Source organism: Pinus tabuliformis, chromosome 4_2, assembly GCF_031772625.1.
Source record: "Pinus tabuliformis cultivar Carrire ecotype Pingquan chromosome 4_2, CPIR1, whole genome shotgun sequence".
Taxonomy (NCBI): Eukaryota; Viridiplantae; Streptophyta; class Pinopsida; order Pinales; family Pinaceae; genus Pinus; species Pinus tabuliformis.
In genome coordinates, this window is record NC_142304.1 from 128558578 (window position 1) to 128576456 (window position 17879).

At 34.4% G+C, this 17879-nt stretch overlaps 1 protein-coding gene across 1 annotated transcript; it reads right to left on the minus strand.

The window, feature by feature from the left end:
• Nucleotides 1-16410: 16410 nt before the first annotated feature.
• LOC149168579 (uncharacterized) lies at nt 16411-17370 on the minus strand. The gene has a single exon (XM_089424927.1). It carries the CDS (start codon nt 17368-17370, stop codon nt 16411-16413), a length of 960 nt encoding a protein of 319 aa, XP_089281053.1.
• Nucleotides 17371-17879: the final 509 nt, after the last annotated feature.

Below are 17879 nucleotides of genomic sequence, written 5' to 3' on the forward strand. Positions count from 1 at the left end.
CTCAACTCTCACCTCTTTCTCAATCCTCAATTATCTCAACTAAACCTTCTTCATTACATTTTCTTCTTTTTATGAATCAAATCCTATTCTAACTGTACGAACAAATCGATCTCTATTTTTAATCAATCTAACAGTCAAATCTCTATTTTCAAGCTCTATTACACACCTATGCTAACATCTTTATCCCTTAGTCTAAAATAAGAAAATTTCCTAACTATTACAATAATGAATTACAGATAATTTTTGAGAGATCCAACCCTCTCGATCAAAACTGACTTTTGACCCCTCAGGTCAATGAAATTCAACTCATTTAGCCACAACATGTGAACAAACCTTCACATTGTTGGCTAAGTCTAGATGCTCCTACATCAACCGAGTTGGATCTTCATTTAAGATATCATCAAATTAGAATGAAGATTGAAGACATTCCAAAAACAACATTCAGAACTCATGAGGGTCATTATGAATTTTTGGTCATGCATTTTGGCTGTACTAATGCAAATTCAACATTTCAAGGTTTGATGAATTCCATTTTCAAACCCTTCCTTAGAAAATTTGTGTTAGTATTTTTTGATGATATATTAATCTGCAACAAGTCTTGGAAGGATCATGTTCAACATAATGATATGATGCTCAAACTATTTAAGGAGAAACAATTATATGCAAAAATCTTCAAATGTTTCTTTGGAGTACAAGAGGTGGAATATTTGGGTCATATTGTATCTCATGAGGGTGTTAAGGTAAACCCTAACAAAATTAAAGCCATTAAGAAATGGAAAATCCCCACAACCATAAAGCATCTTCAAGGATTTCTTGGGTCGACAGGGTATTATCGCAAGTTTGTTAAGAATTATGGGAGAATAGAAACAACTCTAACAACATTACTGAAGAAAGATGCATTTTCTTGGACTCCAGAAGCAACAAAGGCCTTTGAACATCTTAAAGAGGCAATGTGCCAAGCACCAGTATTATCTATGCTAGACTTTACAAAATTTTTTATTGTGGATTGTGATGCCTCTGAAAATGGATTTAATGTTGTTTTAATGCAAGAAGGAAGACCCATTGATTTTGAAAGTCATCCAATCAAAGGAAAGTATTTACACAAACGTATTTATGAGAAGGAAACATTGGAATACTACATGCATTAATGAAATGGAGACCTTACCTAATGGGAAGAAACTTTAAGGTAAAAACATATTATGATATTATTAAATACTTTTTGGAACAAAGATTATCTTAAAAAGAGCAGGAAAAATGGGTCACAAATATGTTGGGTTATGACCTTGAAATCATCTACAAAAAAGGGAAGAAAAATGTTGTTGCAGATGCACTCTCAAGAAAGGACGAGGATATGGAAGCATTTCTTTATGCAATCTCTATTATCCTACCTGATTGGATAACTGAAGTAAGGGATGAATGGAAGAATGACGAAGAGGCGCGAGCACTAATTGAAAAGTTGCAGCAAGATCCCAGTACATATGGCACATTTAGCTAGAAAAATGATTCATTATGGTACAAAGATCACTTATATCTTTGTAATAATTCCCAACTCAAGCAAAATATTCTTTTGGAATTGTACACCTCCCCCTTAGGAGGTTACTTAGGATTTTTAAAAACTTACCATAGGGTCAAGAGGGAATTCTTTTTGGGATGACCTTAAATCTGATATTTAGAAGTTTGTGGCAGAATATTAGGTTTTCCAACAAAATAAAGTTGAGATAATTATGACCCCAGGTATGTTACAACCTTTAGGCATTCCAAGTCAGCGTTGGGAGGAGGTCTTGATGGATTTTATCAAAGGTTTACCCAAGTCTGAAGGAAAGAGTATCATCATGGTGGTAATTGATAGACTTACCAAGTATGCACACTTTTGTGCATTATCTCATCCTTTTAAAGCTAGTACAATTGATACTGCATTTATGGAAACAATTCAAAAGCTACATGGAAACCCAAAGATTATTGTAAGGATAAAAGTCCCATTTTCACTGGAAATTTTTGGACAAAATTATTTTCTTGTCTTGGTACTCAATTAGCTCGTAGCTCATCTTATCATCCTCAATCTAAAGGGAAAACTGAGATAATGAAAAAATGTTTGGAAGGATATCTTCATTGCTTTTTATCCGATAAACAAGCATAATGGGTCAAGTGGTTACCTCTAGTTGAATGGTTGTATAACACTTCCTTCCATATTGCAGCAAAACGACCCCATTTATGGAACTTTATGGATATCATCCACCATCCATGACATCATCTTTAAGATAAAATTCTAAGGTTAAATCAATGGAAGATCACATCGAGCATCAACAACAAGTTCTCCAACTCTTAAAGGACAACCTCACTTTGGCACATAATCGAACGAAACAACAGGAAGATCAACAACATAGTGAAATAAGTTTTGATGTATGCAACTGGGTATTTTTACAGCGACAATCATACAAACAAATGTCCGTCAAGTAATCTAAGAAGGATAATAAATTATCACCCGAGTATTATGGTCCTTACAAGGTGTTGCAAAAAAATTGGTACTATGGCATACAAATTGGAGTTGCCTGCATCTTCTCGAGTACACCTAGTTTTCCATGTTTCATGCTTAAAGAAGGTTATTAGTGACAATATCATAGTTCAAATAATATTTCTAGAACTTGACAAAGAAAGGAAAAATCATATTTGAGCTTGAAGCAGTCAAGGAAACAAGAACCCGACATCTAGTGGAAGAACTTACTTGCTGAAGATTCCACATGGGAGGATGAAAATTTTATATAGAAGCATCCAAAACTACTCAGGTGTTGAGGACAACACTTTTTTGAAGGAGAGGGGCATGTTAAGTCCTTATAATACTAGTGTATTCCCCTTATTGTTATTGTTAGTGTAGTCCCTTATTTTTATTATTGTGCCACATAGAAGCCCACTATTGTTATTGCTGTGCCCTTATGTTATTATTTTTTTTTCTAGTTAAGACTAATCTAAGTACCCACAGGGGATTTGAAACGGTGACCTATCGCAAGGAGTGCCTTAACAGTGCACCCATTCACCATCAATCCAAAGCCCCGTGGGCAAAAGGTAGTGGGCTTGGCCCGGTTTAGACTAACTACTCGCACGACAAGCTACGACCTTGCTCGGGGCCCTTAAGTTATTATTATTATGTAGGCTCTAATTATATTGTGACCCCTTAGACTCCTATATATACCAAGGATGTATTATCATTTGTATCATCCAAGAATTGTTCATTTATTTAATGTAAAGGAGTTTGCCCCCTCGAAGAGGCTAATTTTTAAGTCATCGATCTATCTTTTCTTATATTTTTTGAGCTGGTTGCATAAAAAATCTTGTCAGATTTCTTTAGCAATAGAGTATATGATTTTTAATTCAAGGGAAATTAAGTCCATGATAATATTGGTAAAATTAGGAGAAGAAATTTTTTTAGAATCAATAGAATAAGAAGGGTTCACTTAATTAAAATTTGAAAAAGAGGAACATGAGGAAATATTATCGAGGGGAAGAATAAATACAATTCTCAATATTATGGGTTAAATGGGAAATCAAGGCCAATGAGATAGGTTTTATAGCCAAAGAGTTAGAGGCAAAAGGAGAGGATTTGAAACTGTTATGAATTCATTTTTCAGAAAACATACAAGGGGCTAGATTACTAAATGGAGAATTAAGACATCGATTGGCCAGTTTAGCATTAGGTTGGATTTCGACTTTATAGGTTGAGTTATGATGATGAGGATTAGAAAACTGAAAGACAATCAAAGGGGATGAGAGATTAGATGGGAAAGGTAGTACACATGATTTATTTTTAGGAGAACCCAGACTAGGGTTGGAGGACTACATGGAGATAACAACTTGTTCGTAAGAGGTGGTAGTAACCCAATAGGCAAATGGGATAATGCACATTTGAAAAGGTGCATTAGTATGAGGTCCAAATGCATGCTTATAGTTAAGATGAACTCATGCTAGTTATGTGCTCTCATTTACTAGTGGCAAAAGAAATAAGAGAAAAACAATCAACATAGCTGCAAATTTCATCAAGCATGCCACTTTGACTAAAAAAAAAATCTAGAATTATGAAAAGCTTATTGATAAAGAGTGCATAGTATTTGATAGATGCTATGAACAAGGGCACTATCAATCTCATTTCAAAGGCAATAAAACTTTAATTAATTTCCAACTAGCAATTAGTAACTTTTCCCAATGTTTATTAGAAGATTTTGGTAGCCCCACAGATCCAAAACATCCTCAGGGTCAAGCCTAAGAAAAATGACTTAGGGGGAGGTATATTATGGACTACATCACTATTGTATAGAAATTTATGGGATGTGTTCATGTTTCAGGCATACCAATCTTCCTACCAATACACATTTGTTAAATGTGTAGTGATATTTATGTTTATGACCAAAATGTGCTAGGCCTCATGAGATTCTAGGTGCATGTGCTATGGTTTTAATAATGAATATTGAGGATAAAACTTTGCACAATTTTATATTCCCAATGACTATTCAATGTTTACAATTTGATTATAAACACTTTTCCCATGTTTCTTCTTCTCTAGTTATAATATGTAGAGATTTATTTAAAGATAAGTGTCATGTGGAAACCATATGAATCAAGGTTGTCCAAGGAATTTCTAGACATAAATTGTTTAAAAAAATAATAATGTGATATAAGCTTATATCCACATTTTGTATGTAATTATGAAGCTTACTTATGTTAATTAAAAAAATAATTCAAATTAACAATTAAAAAATAATAATTTAAACTGTTCAACATGGAAATTAAATTGAATAAAACATTACAAGTGATAATTCCTCCTTCATTTCCAAACATATATAAATTCAATGTTCAATACCTAAAGCAAGAACACATGGAATTGCTTTGCCAAACATTTCGAATACTTGTAGTACTAGTGCACATATTCACAATCATTTGTACTCGAGTGCAATTCCTCTTTCTTTATACTCCCAATTGGTTTCAAATTTCAATTTTATCCTTTGACAATGATGCCCCCTTTAGGATATTCTCTATTGTCCATTTATAAATTTTGCCTCTATCACGACTATATTTTTCTAATCGTTGGGCTATTACATTGTAGTAGTATTGAGGAGAATAAGGCTAGATAATTTTATTGAATGTAAATTTTAAGGCCCAACCACTTCTAAAGTTATTGCAAGGAATACCTGTAAGAAATGGGTTACCTCAATCTCCTGGTAATATTATGCATTACAAAAGAATTGATATACGAGGATCTAGATATCAAAGTTAATTTATAGTCAAAGTGATTTGTAGTTCCAATGAGAATCCAAGGCCATGTTTATCAAGTCAATACACACTAACTTCCAGAGCAAGCCAATTTCTATGTACTAATCCAAGTGGATATCGATGGTCATCCACCTACTCTAGTGGCTCAAAGCACAATTCTCCATCTTGGCAAATTTTCTACATTTTTTTGGGTCCTAAACTTCTAGGGTCATTTTGAGGCCCTAAGTGATGTTTTTTTGACATGGCGGGGACATAGGCTATAACCATAAGAAAAGGCTAGGTCAGTTCGAAATATGTAATTCATGGCTAAACCTTTATAATGAGCTACCGAGCACACCAAACAAATATTGTATGCAAGATTTAGGACCTCGAGAATTTGACATACCAACTAACCTTGGCGGGGCTCATTAGCCTTTTGGCGTTTCATCTCCTAGGGCTAGGTTTTTGGATGTTTAGGGTTTCCTCATTGCTTCTGATGTGAAAAAGGGCCTCCCAACCTCATTATAACTTACTCTAACAAGGGTATAGCCATCACATCTCTTCTCAAAGATAAGATAACACCATTCAAGTTATTTTGTTTTCATTCTACATTTTACAGTTTTAACATTTCCCATTTATTAATAGAAGTCAAGTTTCATTGTATCTCTCTGTTTTGGTTATAAATATGTATTTCATTTCATTCCCTTCACAAATTTGGATCATGTATCATGTTGGTGTACTAGATTTAGAGCTAAAGAGATTTAGTTTGCTTAACATGACCATGAACATAACATGACTTGAACATTATATTTCTCGATAGTGGTCTTTCTCAGACTACTTCCCTACCATTGTAAAGATTATTTAGATTATATGTATTATTTTTATTAGTAGATGATCTTTTATGGTGATACCTAATAGTACTAAGAATTAATGACAAATCCCGACAACTAACCTAGATTATGGATATGTCCAAAATAGGGTAAGCAACAACACACTTATCTTCCTAATAAAAAGGTTGCAACAGGAAATCAATTTCCAGAACCGACACTAAAATAATACCCAAATAAGGGCAGGAAACACATTTGAAAGTATATAAGCACAACCAAAAGCTATGATGAAGCATTAAAGTGGACTATGGTTTCAAGAGTTAAAGAAGGTGGCCTTGAAAAACCACTCCTTGGTGCCGAAATCGATATGGAATTGACACGTCAGGTAGGTGGTATCCATTTTGCCACCTAATGCAAACTTAAGACAATGCTATGTTCACTGCCCAAAATTGTTGAGGATTGTTCATCTTGAAGTCACATGAATGGTTGGATGTGGACGTGTGTACTGTTAGATCATAAAGTTTTGAGTTCACCACTCAATAGAGCATGTGTTAAAGAAAAATTCCATGCATATGAAGCTACAACCAATGCTAATGAGAAATCATGGATGAAAAATGGGGCTTCCTTGCAAGACAAAGAGACTATTAATGGTGAACATCTCTATCGAGTGAAAGCAAAATAGTTTGCAATGGTTTGGTGATTGACTTGGGTTTGGAAACAAAGATTCAGCTATGGGAGTGAACCGAAAGGACCCATCTAGTCATGAATGTAAGGCTTAGAGTAATTTATTATGTGCAATTCTTGAAATGGTTTACTAGTCCAATGCATGTGTTACCAGTCCTATATTTTATACAAATTCTTCATATGAGACTATGAGATGCATGATGATACTAACCCAATGGATCAAATTGGTGTACTTTCGAATGAAATTTAGGCATAAAATTGATGTATGATACAAGACTTTTGTGATGGTAATCCTACAAATAGCCATCACGCTATTCTAGAAAAAATAATTTGACTCAAGATTACCATTGAAATGATCCCTAAAGTAATGACTTTAGCTACAGGTGGATGGATACCAACACATTACAAACTTAATAGATAATATTTCAAAAAAGCATCAATTTATACCCATGACCTCTATTTTTTGTGGTTTTGCCAACCTGTATTTTACAAAACACTACCTTGTATTCCATACCTCGTGACTTGTCACTGTTATTCCTAATTTCATGGCAATTTTTCTATAAGAGGCTTATTTTTAAAGTGCAAAAGCCTCTCAATCCAAGTATAATGAAAAGCATGTGATTTATGGGGAAGGGGAGACGTAGTTCCCATATCCAAATTTCTTCAAACACTTCACCACTATCTTCGATCTATGTGACTGCCAAATCTATTCCAAAAATTCAACGCTTTCTTTACTGTATCGTTATTTTCCCTCTTTATCCATGTGGCTTTGTTGTTTTTCTCTATTTATCAATCTGACTTCACCCTATAAAATAAAATAAATACTAACTTCACAACCCCACTTGTTTATTAAGATACTTTGCAACTATCCCCTCATTAAATATAAGAATGCTTGAACGTCTATAACTTATGACATTGAAAACCCATATTAATTTAAAAAACAAGTGCTATATAGTAGCTAGTCCTTGCCGCTTTGTTTAAATATAGCTAAATTAAAGTAAAAATATTAAATTTAAATAACTATTAAGGTTTAGAATGCCATCAATTTAGGTTTTATTGATTGGTAAATTGGAATATTTTGTTAATTATAATTATGCATTATTTGCATTCATGAACAACTTTCCTGCTCATTTTGTTTGTTGAAATACGAATTCATGCACATCTAGTCTTGTCCACAATTATATTTTTATTAATATAATATTTTTTACCAATCAAATATAAATTAATAAAATATATAAATAAAGTAATAAATTATATATAAATAAATAAATACATGGAATCTCATATATATATAGAATTCAAGTTAGTGTTAATGTTTAGAATCTGACCCATTTAAATTTTACTAATTGACAAACTAAGACATTTGTTAATTTTAATTATATAGATACATTGTAATTATGCTTAATTAAATTTTAATTCTTAAATACATAACAAATTGGAATTTATTTAAATATCTTATGCTTAAACGAAATATTTTCAAAATATTTAACATAAATCCTTTACGGTTAAATTTTGATTTTTATATACATTAGAATTGGACTTTATTTAAAATTATTTTAATCCTTAAATATAAATCTTTAAGCTTTAAATTTTAAATGTGTAATAAATTGGATTTTATTTAGGATTCATTGTCCTTTACTTTAGTACATTACATCATTACCACAGTGCGGTCTTGCCGTCTTGAGTCTCGTCTCGAATAGAATGGATATGTTATTAATTCCACTCATCAATTATAATAATAATAGTTGCTTTCCAAGTAAATCATTCATCTTCATCCCCAAATTCATTCATTTCTAGCAAATATACTATACCCATTCTTTCTGTAGAAATATAGCAAGCACCTACAAATAAAAATAAAAATAATCATTACGGTGACGCGTCAGAACATGTAAAATGAATAAATTAATAAACCTTTTATGTGACTTACATAGGCATCACCCTGTGAGCAATCTCAAACAATTCCTACGGTGGCGTGTAGCCTCTATTCCAATGCCCTCGTGTTGTGCTATGATTATCTATTTTCTGGTCTTGTAATAAGGCATTCAATTTCACAACTTCTATTAATTTGAATCTAAACCAATCTGATTTGTGAAAACCTAGGCCTAGGCATTTAAGTTGTTAGCCACTCAGGTAAGAGATAATTTTGAATAAAATAATTATAACAAAATAGAAAAAATATTTTTATAATTATATTTTAGTAAAATAAAAAAAAAATATGAAATGTTTGACTCAATTAAAATAAAAGAAGATCAACCATTTACCTTTGCAATATACCAACCTCGAATAATAAGAAAGAAATAAAAACATATAAATCACGCATAGGATTGAATTATTTTAAGATAAGGCCAGCCATCTTAATAAGAAAGAAATAAAAACATATAAATCACGCATAGGATTGAATTATTTTAAGATAAGGCCAGCCATCTTTTTGTCATAAGTAGTTAGAAAAGACAAAGGTGTGACACCATGTTTTATAGTAATGATGAGCATTATTGGAGTTGTCTATAATGCGATTTTTTGGAGATTCCGCTGACGGAATCCGGCGGAAGAAATTGAGGTTAAATCTTGATTTGTTGCAGTTAAAATAGTTTTTTAACTGCATATTTGGATTCAGCACCCTGAAAAACCCCTAGGACGCATTCATGGTGCAGAAACTAGCTATCAAACTTGTGATTCCAATAAATTCCTGCCGGATTTCGACCAGAAAAACCGCCGAAAAAACTTTCAAAAAGTCGCATTATAGACAACTGCAGTATTATTTCGTTATGAGATAATGTGTGTCTAAATATGGGAATAAATGTGATAATAGCAAAGCTTTCGTCCACTCTTTTGGCTTATTCCACTCTATCCACATTTTAGAGCACTAAGATCTAACCTACAATTAACAATTATTTATTCCATATTTCATTAGTGTAGTGGATAGGATTAACACGTGTACATGTATCTGACAATATCTCAAATCTAGCAACAAAGAACTAAAGAATTCTTATAATGTAACACAATCGGGCATTTATGTTCAAAAAAATAAGTCAATTAATTACCTAAAAGGGTTGATTACTTGATAGTTTTTTTTCTTAAATGAGATATATAAGATTTTTTATTATCAAAATGTAAATTATTTAGGGTAGATTTTAAGTAAACATATAAACGTAAACATAAACATTTAATATTTTTAATTTAATGTTGATTTTATTTAAAAATCAATTTAATTATTATTATGTATAAACATGATATAAATTTAAAACATAAAGAGATTACGAACATTAAAAAAGGACAATTTAATTATTATGATGTATAAACACAATATAAATTTAATACATAAAGAGGTTTATGAACATTTAAAAAAGAGATATGGTAAATAAATAAAAATATAAATAAACTAGAGGTATGGTTAATAAATGAAACCTCTTTTATACTTATTCTAAAAGTATGATAAATAAATAAAAATATAAATAAACTAGAGGTATGGTAAATAAATAAAACCTTTTATTATATTTACTCCATAAACCTCTTTATATTTACGAAAACTCAAAAAAGAGGTTTTATTTATGTAAGGCTTATAGGCCAAATACCATTTTAATACCATGGGCTAAATACGCTAGGCCAAATATCATATTTATAAAAGAGGTATGGTAAATAAATAAATAAATATAAAAGAGGTATTAAAAGGTATGGTAAATAAATAAAAATATATCAAATAAGATTAGAAATCAACATCTAAACTCCAAGATCCAACCTAGATAAAAAATAACATGGGCCAAATACAATGGTAAATAAAAGAGGTATGGTAAATAAATAAAAATATAAATAAACCAAAGGTACGATAAATAAATAAAACTTTTTTTAATATTTACTCCATAATCCACTTTATATTTAAGAACACTAAAAAAAGACATAGAGTGATAGAGGTGGAGAGATATAGGAGTGACAAGGGAGAGATGGAGATAAACTGGAGGAGTGGGGAGAGGAGGAATGAAGAGAAAGAGAGGGAGAGGAGTGAAAGAGGTAGAGAAGGGTAAGAGAGGGAGAGAGAGACACAAATATGGAGGGGGGAGAGAGAAGGAGAGAGGGGCATAGTGAGAGGATTGAGAGCAGAGAGAGAGAGAGACGGGGAAGAGAGAGGAGGTAGGCGAGAAAGGGAGAGAGAGGAAGGAGGAGAGGAAGGGATGGAGAGATGGAGTTGGAGGGGGAGAGAGGGAGAGAAGAAGAAAGCCATAAAAGAGTAAGAAGTGGAAAGAGAGTGTCAGGGAGAGATGGAGAGAGAGTGTGCATGTTTAGGGGTGAGATTTGATCCTTTTAGGGGCTTGATAAATCCAGAATTAAGCTGGATCTAGACTAGTCATATTACAATTAAGTATGAGAAAAATGTTATAGTAATGTGTTATATAAAATGTTAAATCAAAAATTAATAATAATATCGATTTAATTAATAATAAAAATAATAAATTAATTTAATTTAATTGATTATATGTAAAATTTTGTAGCCAATTAAGTGAAATAATTTTGAATAAAATAATTATAACAAAATAGAAAAATGATTTTTTATAATTATATTTTAGTAAAGTGAAAAGTATATGAGATGTTTATCTAAATTAATAAGAGATCAACCATTTATCTATTACAATATAATCGTCTAGGTCAAAGATAATATGAAAGAGAAGAATCATATAAATCACACGTAAAATTGAATCATCTCTTATTTATCTATTACAATATAATGGTCTATTTCAAAGATAATATGAAAGAGAAGAATCATATAAATCACACGTAAGATTGAATCATTTTAAGAGAAAGGCATTTTTTTGGTCATATATAATTAGAAAAGACAAAGGTGTGACATGGTCTATGACAGAGATAATATGAAAGAGAAAAATTTTATAAATCACACATAAGATTGAATCATTTTAAGATAAGGCCATTCTTTTGTCATAGATAATTAGAAAAGACAAAGGTGTGACACCATGTTTTATAGTGATGATGAACCTTATTTCGTTATGAGATAATGTATCTAAACATGGAATAAATGTGATAATAGCAAAGCTTAAACATGGAATAAATGTGATAATAGCAAAGCTTCCGAAGGGAGCACTAAAATCTAACTTACAAATAACAATTACTTATGCAATATTTCGTTATTGTAGTGGATAGGATTAACATGTGTGGATATAGTCTACATGTTTATGACAATATTCTATTCTTATAATGTAACACAACCATAACTCTTACCTTAAAAAAAGGATTACTTAATAGTAATTTTTTTATGAGATAAGATATATAAGATTTTTTTTTAATGAGAATGTAAAGTATTTAATAAAGATATATAATATTTTATTATTATCAAAATGTAAATTATTTAATCATATTTAGGGGTGAATTACAATTAAGTATGGAGAAATGTTAGAGTGATGTTTTACCTGAAATATTGGGATGAAATATTAATTTTTTTTTAATAATTATAATTAGATATAATATTGATTTAATTAATAATAAAATAATAAGTTAATTTAATTTAATTTATTATATTATTAATTTGTTTTTTTTTTTTTTTTTTAATTTATTATATTATAAATTTGTTTCTATTAATACAATGATAAATATGTTTTTGGAAAAAAATATAATATGTATATTATTTTAAAAATAAATTAAAATAATGATTCATATTTGTAATTATGATATCTCAATTTTTATGTTTAAATTTAATTAATAAACATATAATTAAAAATAAGAATATTTTTATGATGATGATGGTTAACGTCTGCTGAGACCAAACATTGGTCTATCGAACCTAAAGAAACAAATTATTTATTTTGATTTAAGATTTTATTCCTATGCTCAAAAAGGTTGGAGAGAAGCCTCCCGAGCTCACTATACTTTTGACATTGTAAAAGACTAGGAAGGTCAGTATTGTAACAAAGATTGCGAAACTGAGATCTAATGTGGTTGTACGCGGGGCACTCTAAGAGGAAGTGGTTTTCATCCTCGATGTTCCTATTCTCACATATATGGTAGATCCTTTCCATCCATGGCGTTTTAGGAACTACCCAACGACCTGTTTCACTATTAAAGAGATGTGAAATATATACAAAACATAAATAATAACTCTAAATTAAGATTTATTTTATCATATAAATTAAAATAATGATGATTCAAAATCATGGACAACATAATACTAGCCCATAAACACATTCAGTCACTTAATTCCAATAAGTCTCTAGGTATGCTCATTAAACTTGATAAATTTTTGGGGAAAAAAATTCATAATATGCATATTATTTTAAAAATAAATATAAATAATGATCCATATTTGTAACTATGATATCTCAATTTTTATGTTCAGATTTAATTAATAAACATATAATTAAAAATAAGAATATTTTTATATAAAGAGATGTGAAATTTTTTTCCAAGGAAAAAATCGTAATCTTTCATTATGAGAGAAAAATTACATGTAGTAGATGCTTGTGGCATATGCTGTATCTGTAAGATCAGTAGATCTTTGTACAATAATTTGCTGAAGCAAAATTTATGGCCTTGCCATTTCCAGTATAAAAAACACTTGTCTCTTTTATCATCAGAAATATAAATATATACATATTGTTATGTCTATGCAGTTACTAAAAAAAACGACATCAAGAAGAGATACTAGTATAATTTATGGTCGTTCCACCCTGTAGTAATCCTGGTCTATATATGGTCTATGATGATATTGATAGACCTCTGTGCCCAGATGTTCACTGATTAACCACATGCCTCGGGGAAGTAGCGAGCCCTCCTTGGAAAGCTTGTCAACATCTTCATTGTATTCCCTGTGTATATGTTGACAAGAGACCATATTAAAACCTGTTTTGAGATTGTGAACATCATTCAAAATGTTTTGAAGAGATATAGCATGACATTGGTTTTTTGTATTGAACCAATTGATGATAATTTGTGAATCTCCAAAGATCTGTAGGGAAGTGCAATTATGTGCAAGTGTAAAATGCAGTAAATGTCTGAGAGTGATAAGCTCAGCGAAGTTATTTGTTCCTTCCCCCAGTCCTAATTTGACTTTGAAATGATGCTGGTCTGAGATGTATAAGCAGAAACCCCCCCCACAACCTTGAGGTTGTGCAGCCCCGTCGAAAAAGGCCCATGGTCGGGTTTTCTCGATATTACCAGGTCCCGATATTATACGGGTGTGTGATGGCTCTTCATCTGGGATGTCATGATAGACTGTCACTGCCTTTGCGATGAGCAGGGGCTAGCAGATGGTCTGATTCTTAAAAATAAGGTGGTTTCGGGCTAGCCAAATGGACCAGCAGATTATAAGTGGTAGGCATTGTGCTTTTTTCCTCAGGTGCGCTGTGTTCCAATTATTCCAAGCTTGCAGAATAGTAGGGCCCTGCCAAGCATTTCTCATTGAGAGATGCTGTGTTATTGATTTCCAGAGTTGGGTGACGGATGAGCAGGACAAGAACAAATGCTCATTTGATTCGGTTGCCTGTTTGCAAAGAACGCACCAGCTCGGCCCAAAGTACATAAGTGCCTCTCCCGTGGGGGTTTTGTTGCTTAGAACGCACCACATAAATAGGCGGGCTCGAGGGGGAGCTTTTAGTCTCCATAGCTGCTGCCACCAATCATTAGTGTGGTTGGGCTTTCGGGGCTGTAGTAGATGCAGATATCCGAGTTTTGGATTGTATTTCCCATGATCAATAGGGGTCCAAACTAAAACATCAGGATCCTGATTGAGGATTATATGCGCTTCGGATAGAGCCCCAAGGTATGATTCCCAAGTGTGCTGCCACTGTGCAGGAATATTCAGTTCATGAGCTGTTCGCTAGTGCTGTCTGAGGATGGATCTGTGGTCTTGATCAACAATTTGGGCGATCGTCTTGACCTCCCTGTGATTAAGATATTGTAGGAGGTCCGGTGGAAGAAGGTATCAGTTACCCCCACCTATCCAGGGATCGATACCAATTCTCACAAAGGAGCCATTGTTTATGCGCCATGCCAATTCTGCTATGATGAAAGGCATTGTCTGTAATATAGATTTCCAAACAATGGATATTCCCCCACGTGGCCAGTCATGTTGATGAACCCAGTCTAGGATCTGATGAGGCCAGATGTATTTATGATATGTCACTGTCGTCCAAAGGTTGTTAGCAGTGAGAAGAGACCAACTCATCTTTGCTGCAAGTGCTTGGGCAAAATAAGGTAGATCTTTTAACCCCCACCCCCCCCATTTCTTTGGGAGGGCGATGTTCTTCCAGCTTACCCAGGCAAATATTTTACCTTCCTTATGTCCATTCCAAAGATATCGACTGCATATCTATTGTATACGACTGAGGATTCCCCGTGGGATCCAGGCAAGAGACATCTAGTATACCGGGGTGGCTTCCAGAACAGATTTAATCAGGACAAGTCTCCCTGCTCTAGAGAGCATTCTATGATTCCAACTTTTCAACCTCTTTTCCAGCTTGATCACTAACCAGATCCAGTCAGCAATCCTATAGCTGTTGGGTTTTATCCGGAACCCCAAATATTTAAGCCCATCCGAGAGGTTGTGGGGGGTGTAATGAAAGTACATTTGCGCTGCTCTGACTTCTTGAGGGGTAGTATGAGTCAGGGTGATCATAGATTTGGTTTGATTCACGATCATTCCAGTGGATTTTTCAAAGAGGATGAGAATCTCATGGAAGGTGGCTGAGTCCCTAATGCTGCCATCTAGGAATATCAAGACATCATCTACAAAGAGAAGGTGTGTGAGGTGGTAGAGATCATTCATTCTCAGGCCTTTAAGTCTGCCCTCCCTCTTTGCCGAGGCAATGAGCCTACTGAGACCTTCCATCACTAAAAGGAATAGAAGTGGAGACAAGGGACAACCCTGCCTCAGCCCTCAGTCGGCATGAAAGAACTGGGTTGCCGAGCCATTGATCAGGATGTTGTAGGAGGCTGTATTTATGCAACAGATAATCCAGTTTATGAAATCATTAGGAAAGCCTAAGTGGATAAGAATCATCTTGATGAAGAGCCAGCTTACACGATCAAAGGCCTTGGCGAGATCAATCTTGAGAATTATGCTTTTCAGAGACTTAGATTTTATAGAGTGTATGGCTTCCTGGGCTGTGCCAATGGCTTCATGAATCTACCTATTATGGAGGAAAGCAAATTGCTTGGGGGAGATGTGATGGGATAGAATGGGTCGAAGCCAATTTTCTATGATCTTAGCAATGATTTTGTAGATGGTATTGCAGAGAGAGATTGGACGAAAATCATTGAAAGAGACCGGGGAATCCGATTTCGGGATAAGAGCAATGAAAGTGGTATTGATGGCCTCATACATTCTCCCAGATGTCCTGCACTCTTCGACTACATTGAGAAGATCATTCCCGATGATTTCAAAGAAAGCTAAGTAAAATTCAATAGGCCAGCCATCCGGCCCAGGGCTTTTGTCTTTCTGGAACCATTTGAGAGTCCCTTCCAGTTCTTCTCTGGTGATAGGTGCAATGATCTCATCTGCTGTATCTTGGTTGAAAAATCTAGGAAAATTCCCTGCTACATGGATGATCTCAGCCAGATTAGAGACAGGAGGTTCCTTGAAGAGCTGTTGGAAGTGTGATATGCCCAGCTGTGAGAGTTGGTGAAAATTTTTAGCAGTTCCTCCGTCAGGAGTGGGCAGTTGCTAGATGGTATTGGAGGCTTTTCTTCCTTTGGCAAAGTTTTGGAAGTACCTAGTATTTTCATCCCCTGCTTTGAGCCAGATAGCATGACTCTTTAGTCTCCAAGTTTCCTCCCGTTCCTTCAAAATCTTTTCTCTTTTGTTTTCCAGTTCAATTAGATAGGATTTGTCTTCAGCACTCATAAATCCCCTATTGTTGTCATCGGTAAGGTCCACCAGGGCAGCTTCCACAGATGAGAGGATATGGTTATCCTTCTGATGTTTTTCTTTGGCCCACTTAATAGTGAGCTTCTTGAGCTGTAGAAGGTTTTGACAAAAGCCTTCAACCCATGTATGATACTGAGAGGGTGGGTTTTGTGCCCAATGATTAGTGACCAGCTCAATGTATGAGGGATCCTGTAGCCATACAGAGTTGAACTTGAAGGGGGCCTGAGGTTTGATTGGAGGACCAGATACTTCCAGGTAGATAGGTGAATGGTCAGATATGCCTCCTGACCCAACCCACTGCCTATAATGGGATAAATGCTGCAACAACTGATTCTTGATGACAAACCGGTCAAGTCTCCTGGCGAGGGCAGCCTCCCCAACCCTTCTATTCCTCCAAGTAAGTAGGGGCTTTATCATTGGGACATCAGTGAGCTGGGCCTGATCAAGAAGATTTTCCATAGTATCTGAGAGTGGATCGATCTGAGCCGATGAGCCCCAAGACTCACTGAATCCGATAGAAAAGTTAAGATCCCCTCCCAATATGAAGTTGTCAGCAGAGGACAAGGATAGTTTAAGGAGGTGGTTCCAGAAGGCCTCCCTTCCTTGGCATGACCCATAAACATTCATGACCCTGAATTCCATTCCCAATTCGGCTGAGAAAAAATCAATGCCCATGTAACCCTTTCCTCCCCAGGTCGAAATGGGTTTTATGGAATGGGGATTGTATCCCATGGCCAAACCACCAGAACGTCCCATGGCATCCAGTGCAGTGAAAATCCACCCAGGGCAAATAGCCTGCAGAATCTTAGAAACATGATGTGCTTCCCCTAGGGTTTCTTGAATGAGGATTAAGTCGACCGGTTCCGCAGTGAAGAGTCTGCGAAGGGCTAGTTTTTTGGGAGAACTAGCCAAGCCCCTATAGTTAAAGGAGAGGCATTTCATGGGGGAACCATGTCTAGGGTTTGCTTTGCTCTAAGAACCCGATCTAAAGAGGATTGTCTGCCTGAGATCACCTCTGCCCTAGCGCGGATGATAGCATGAGAGAGGTATGATTTGTGCCCTTTAAGTGGTTTAGCAGAGGATGCAGGTAGAGTCAGACCAAGGCCAGTGTAAGGTTGAGAGTCCCCAAAGGGAGTTCGTGAATGAAGGTTATAGGGATGAGAGGGTACCAAGGGAGATGGAGGGAGAGAGGGGGATTTCACTAGGTGGGTGATGGGGGGGGGTGGTAGAATCAACCAAGTGTTGAGGGAGAGGTGAACAGGGGA

Bases quoted from the DNA above. Each gene is read 5' to 3' on its own strand.
- LOC149168579 (XM_089424927.1), bottom strand. From the start codon at position 17,370: ATGGGACGTTCTGGTGGTTTGGCCATGGGATACAATCCCCATTCCATA.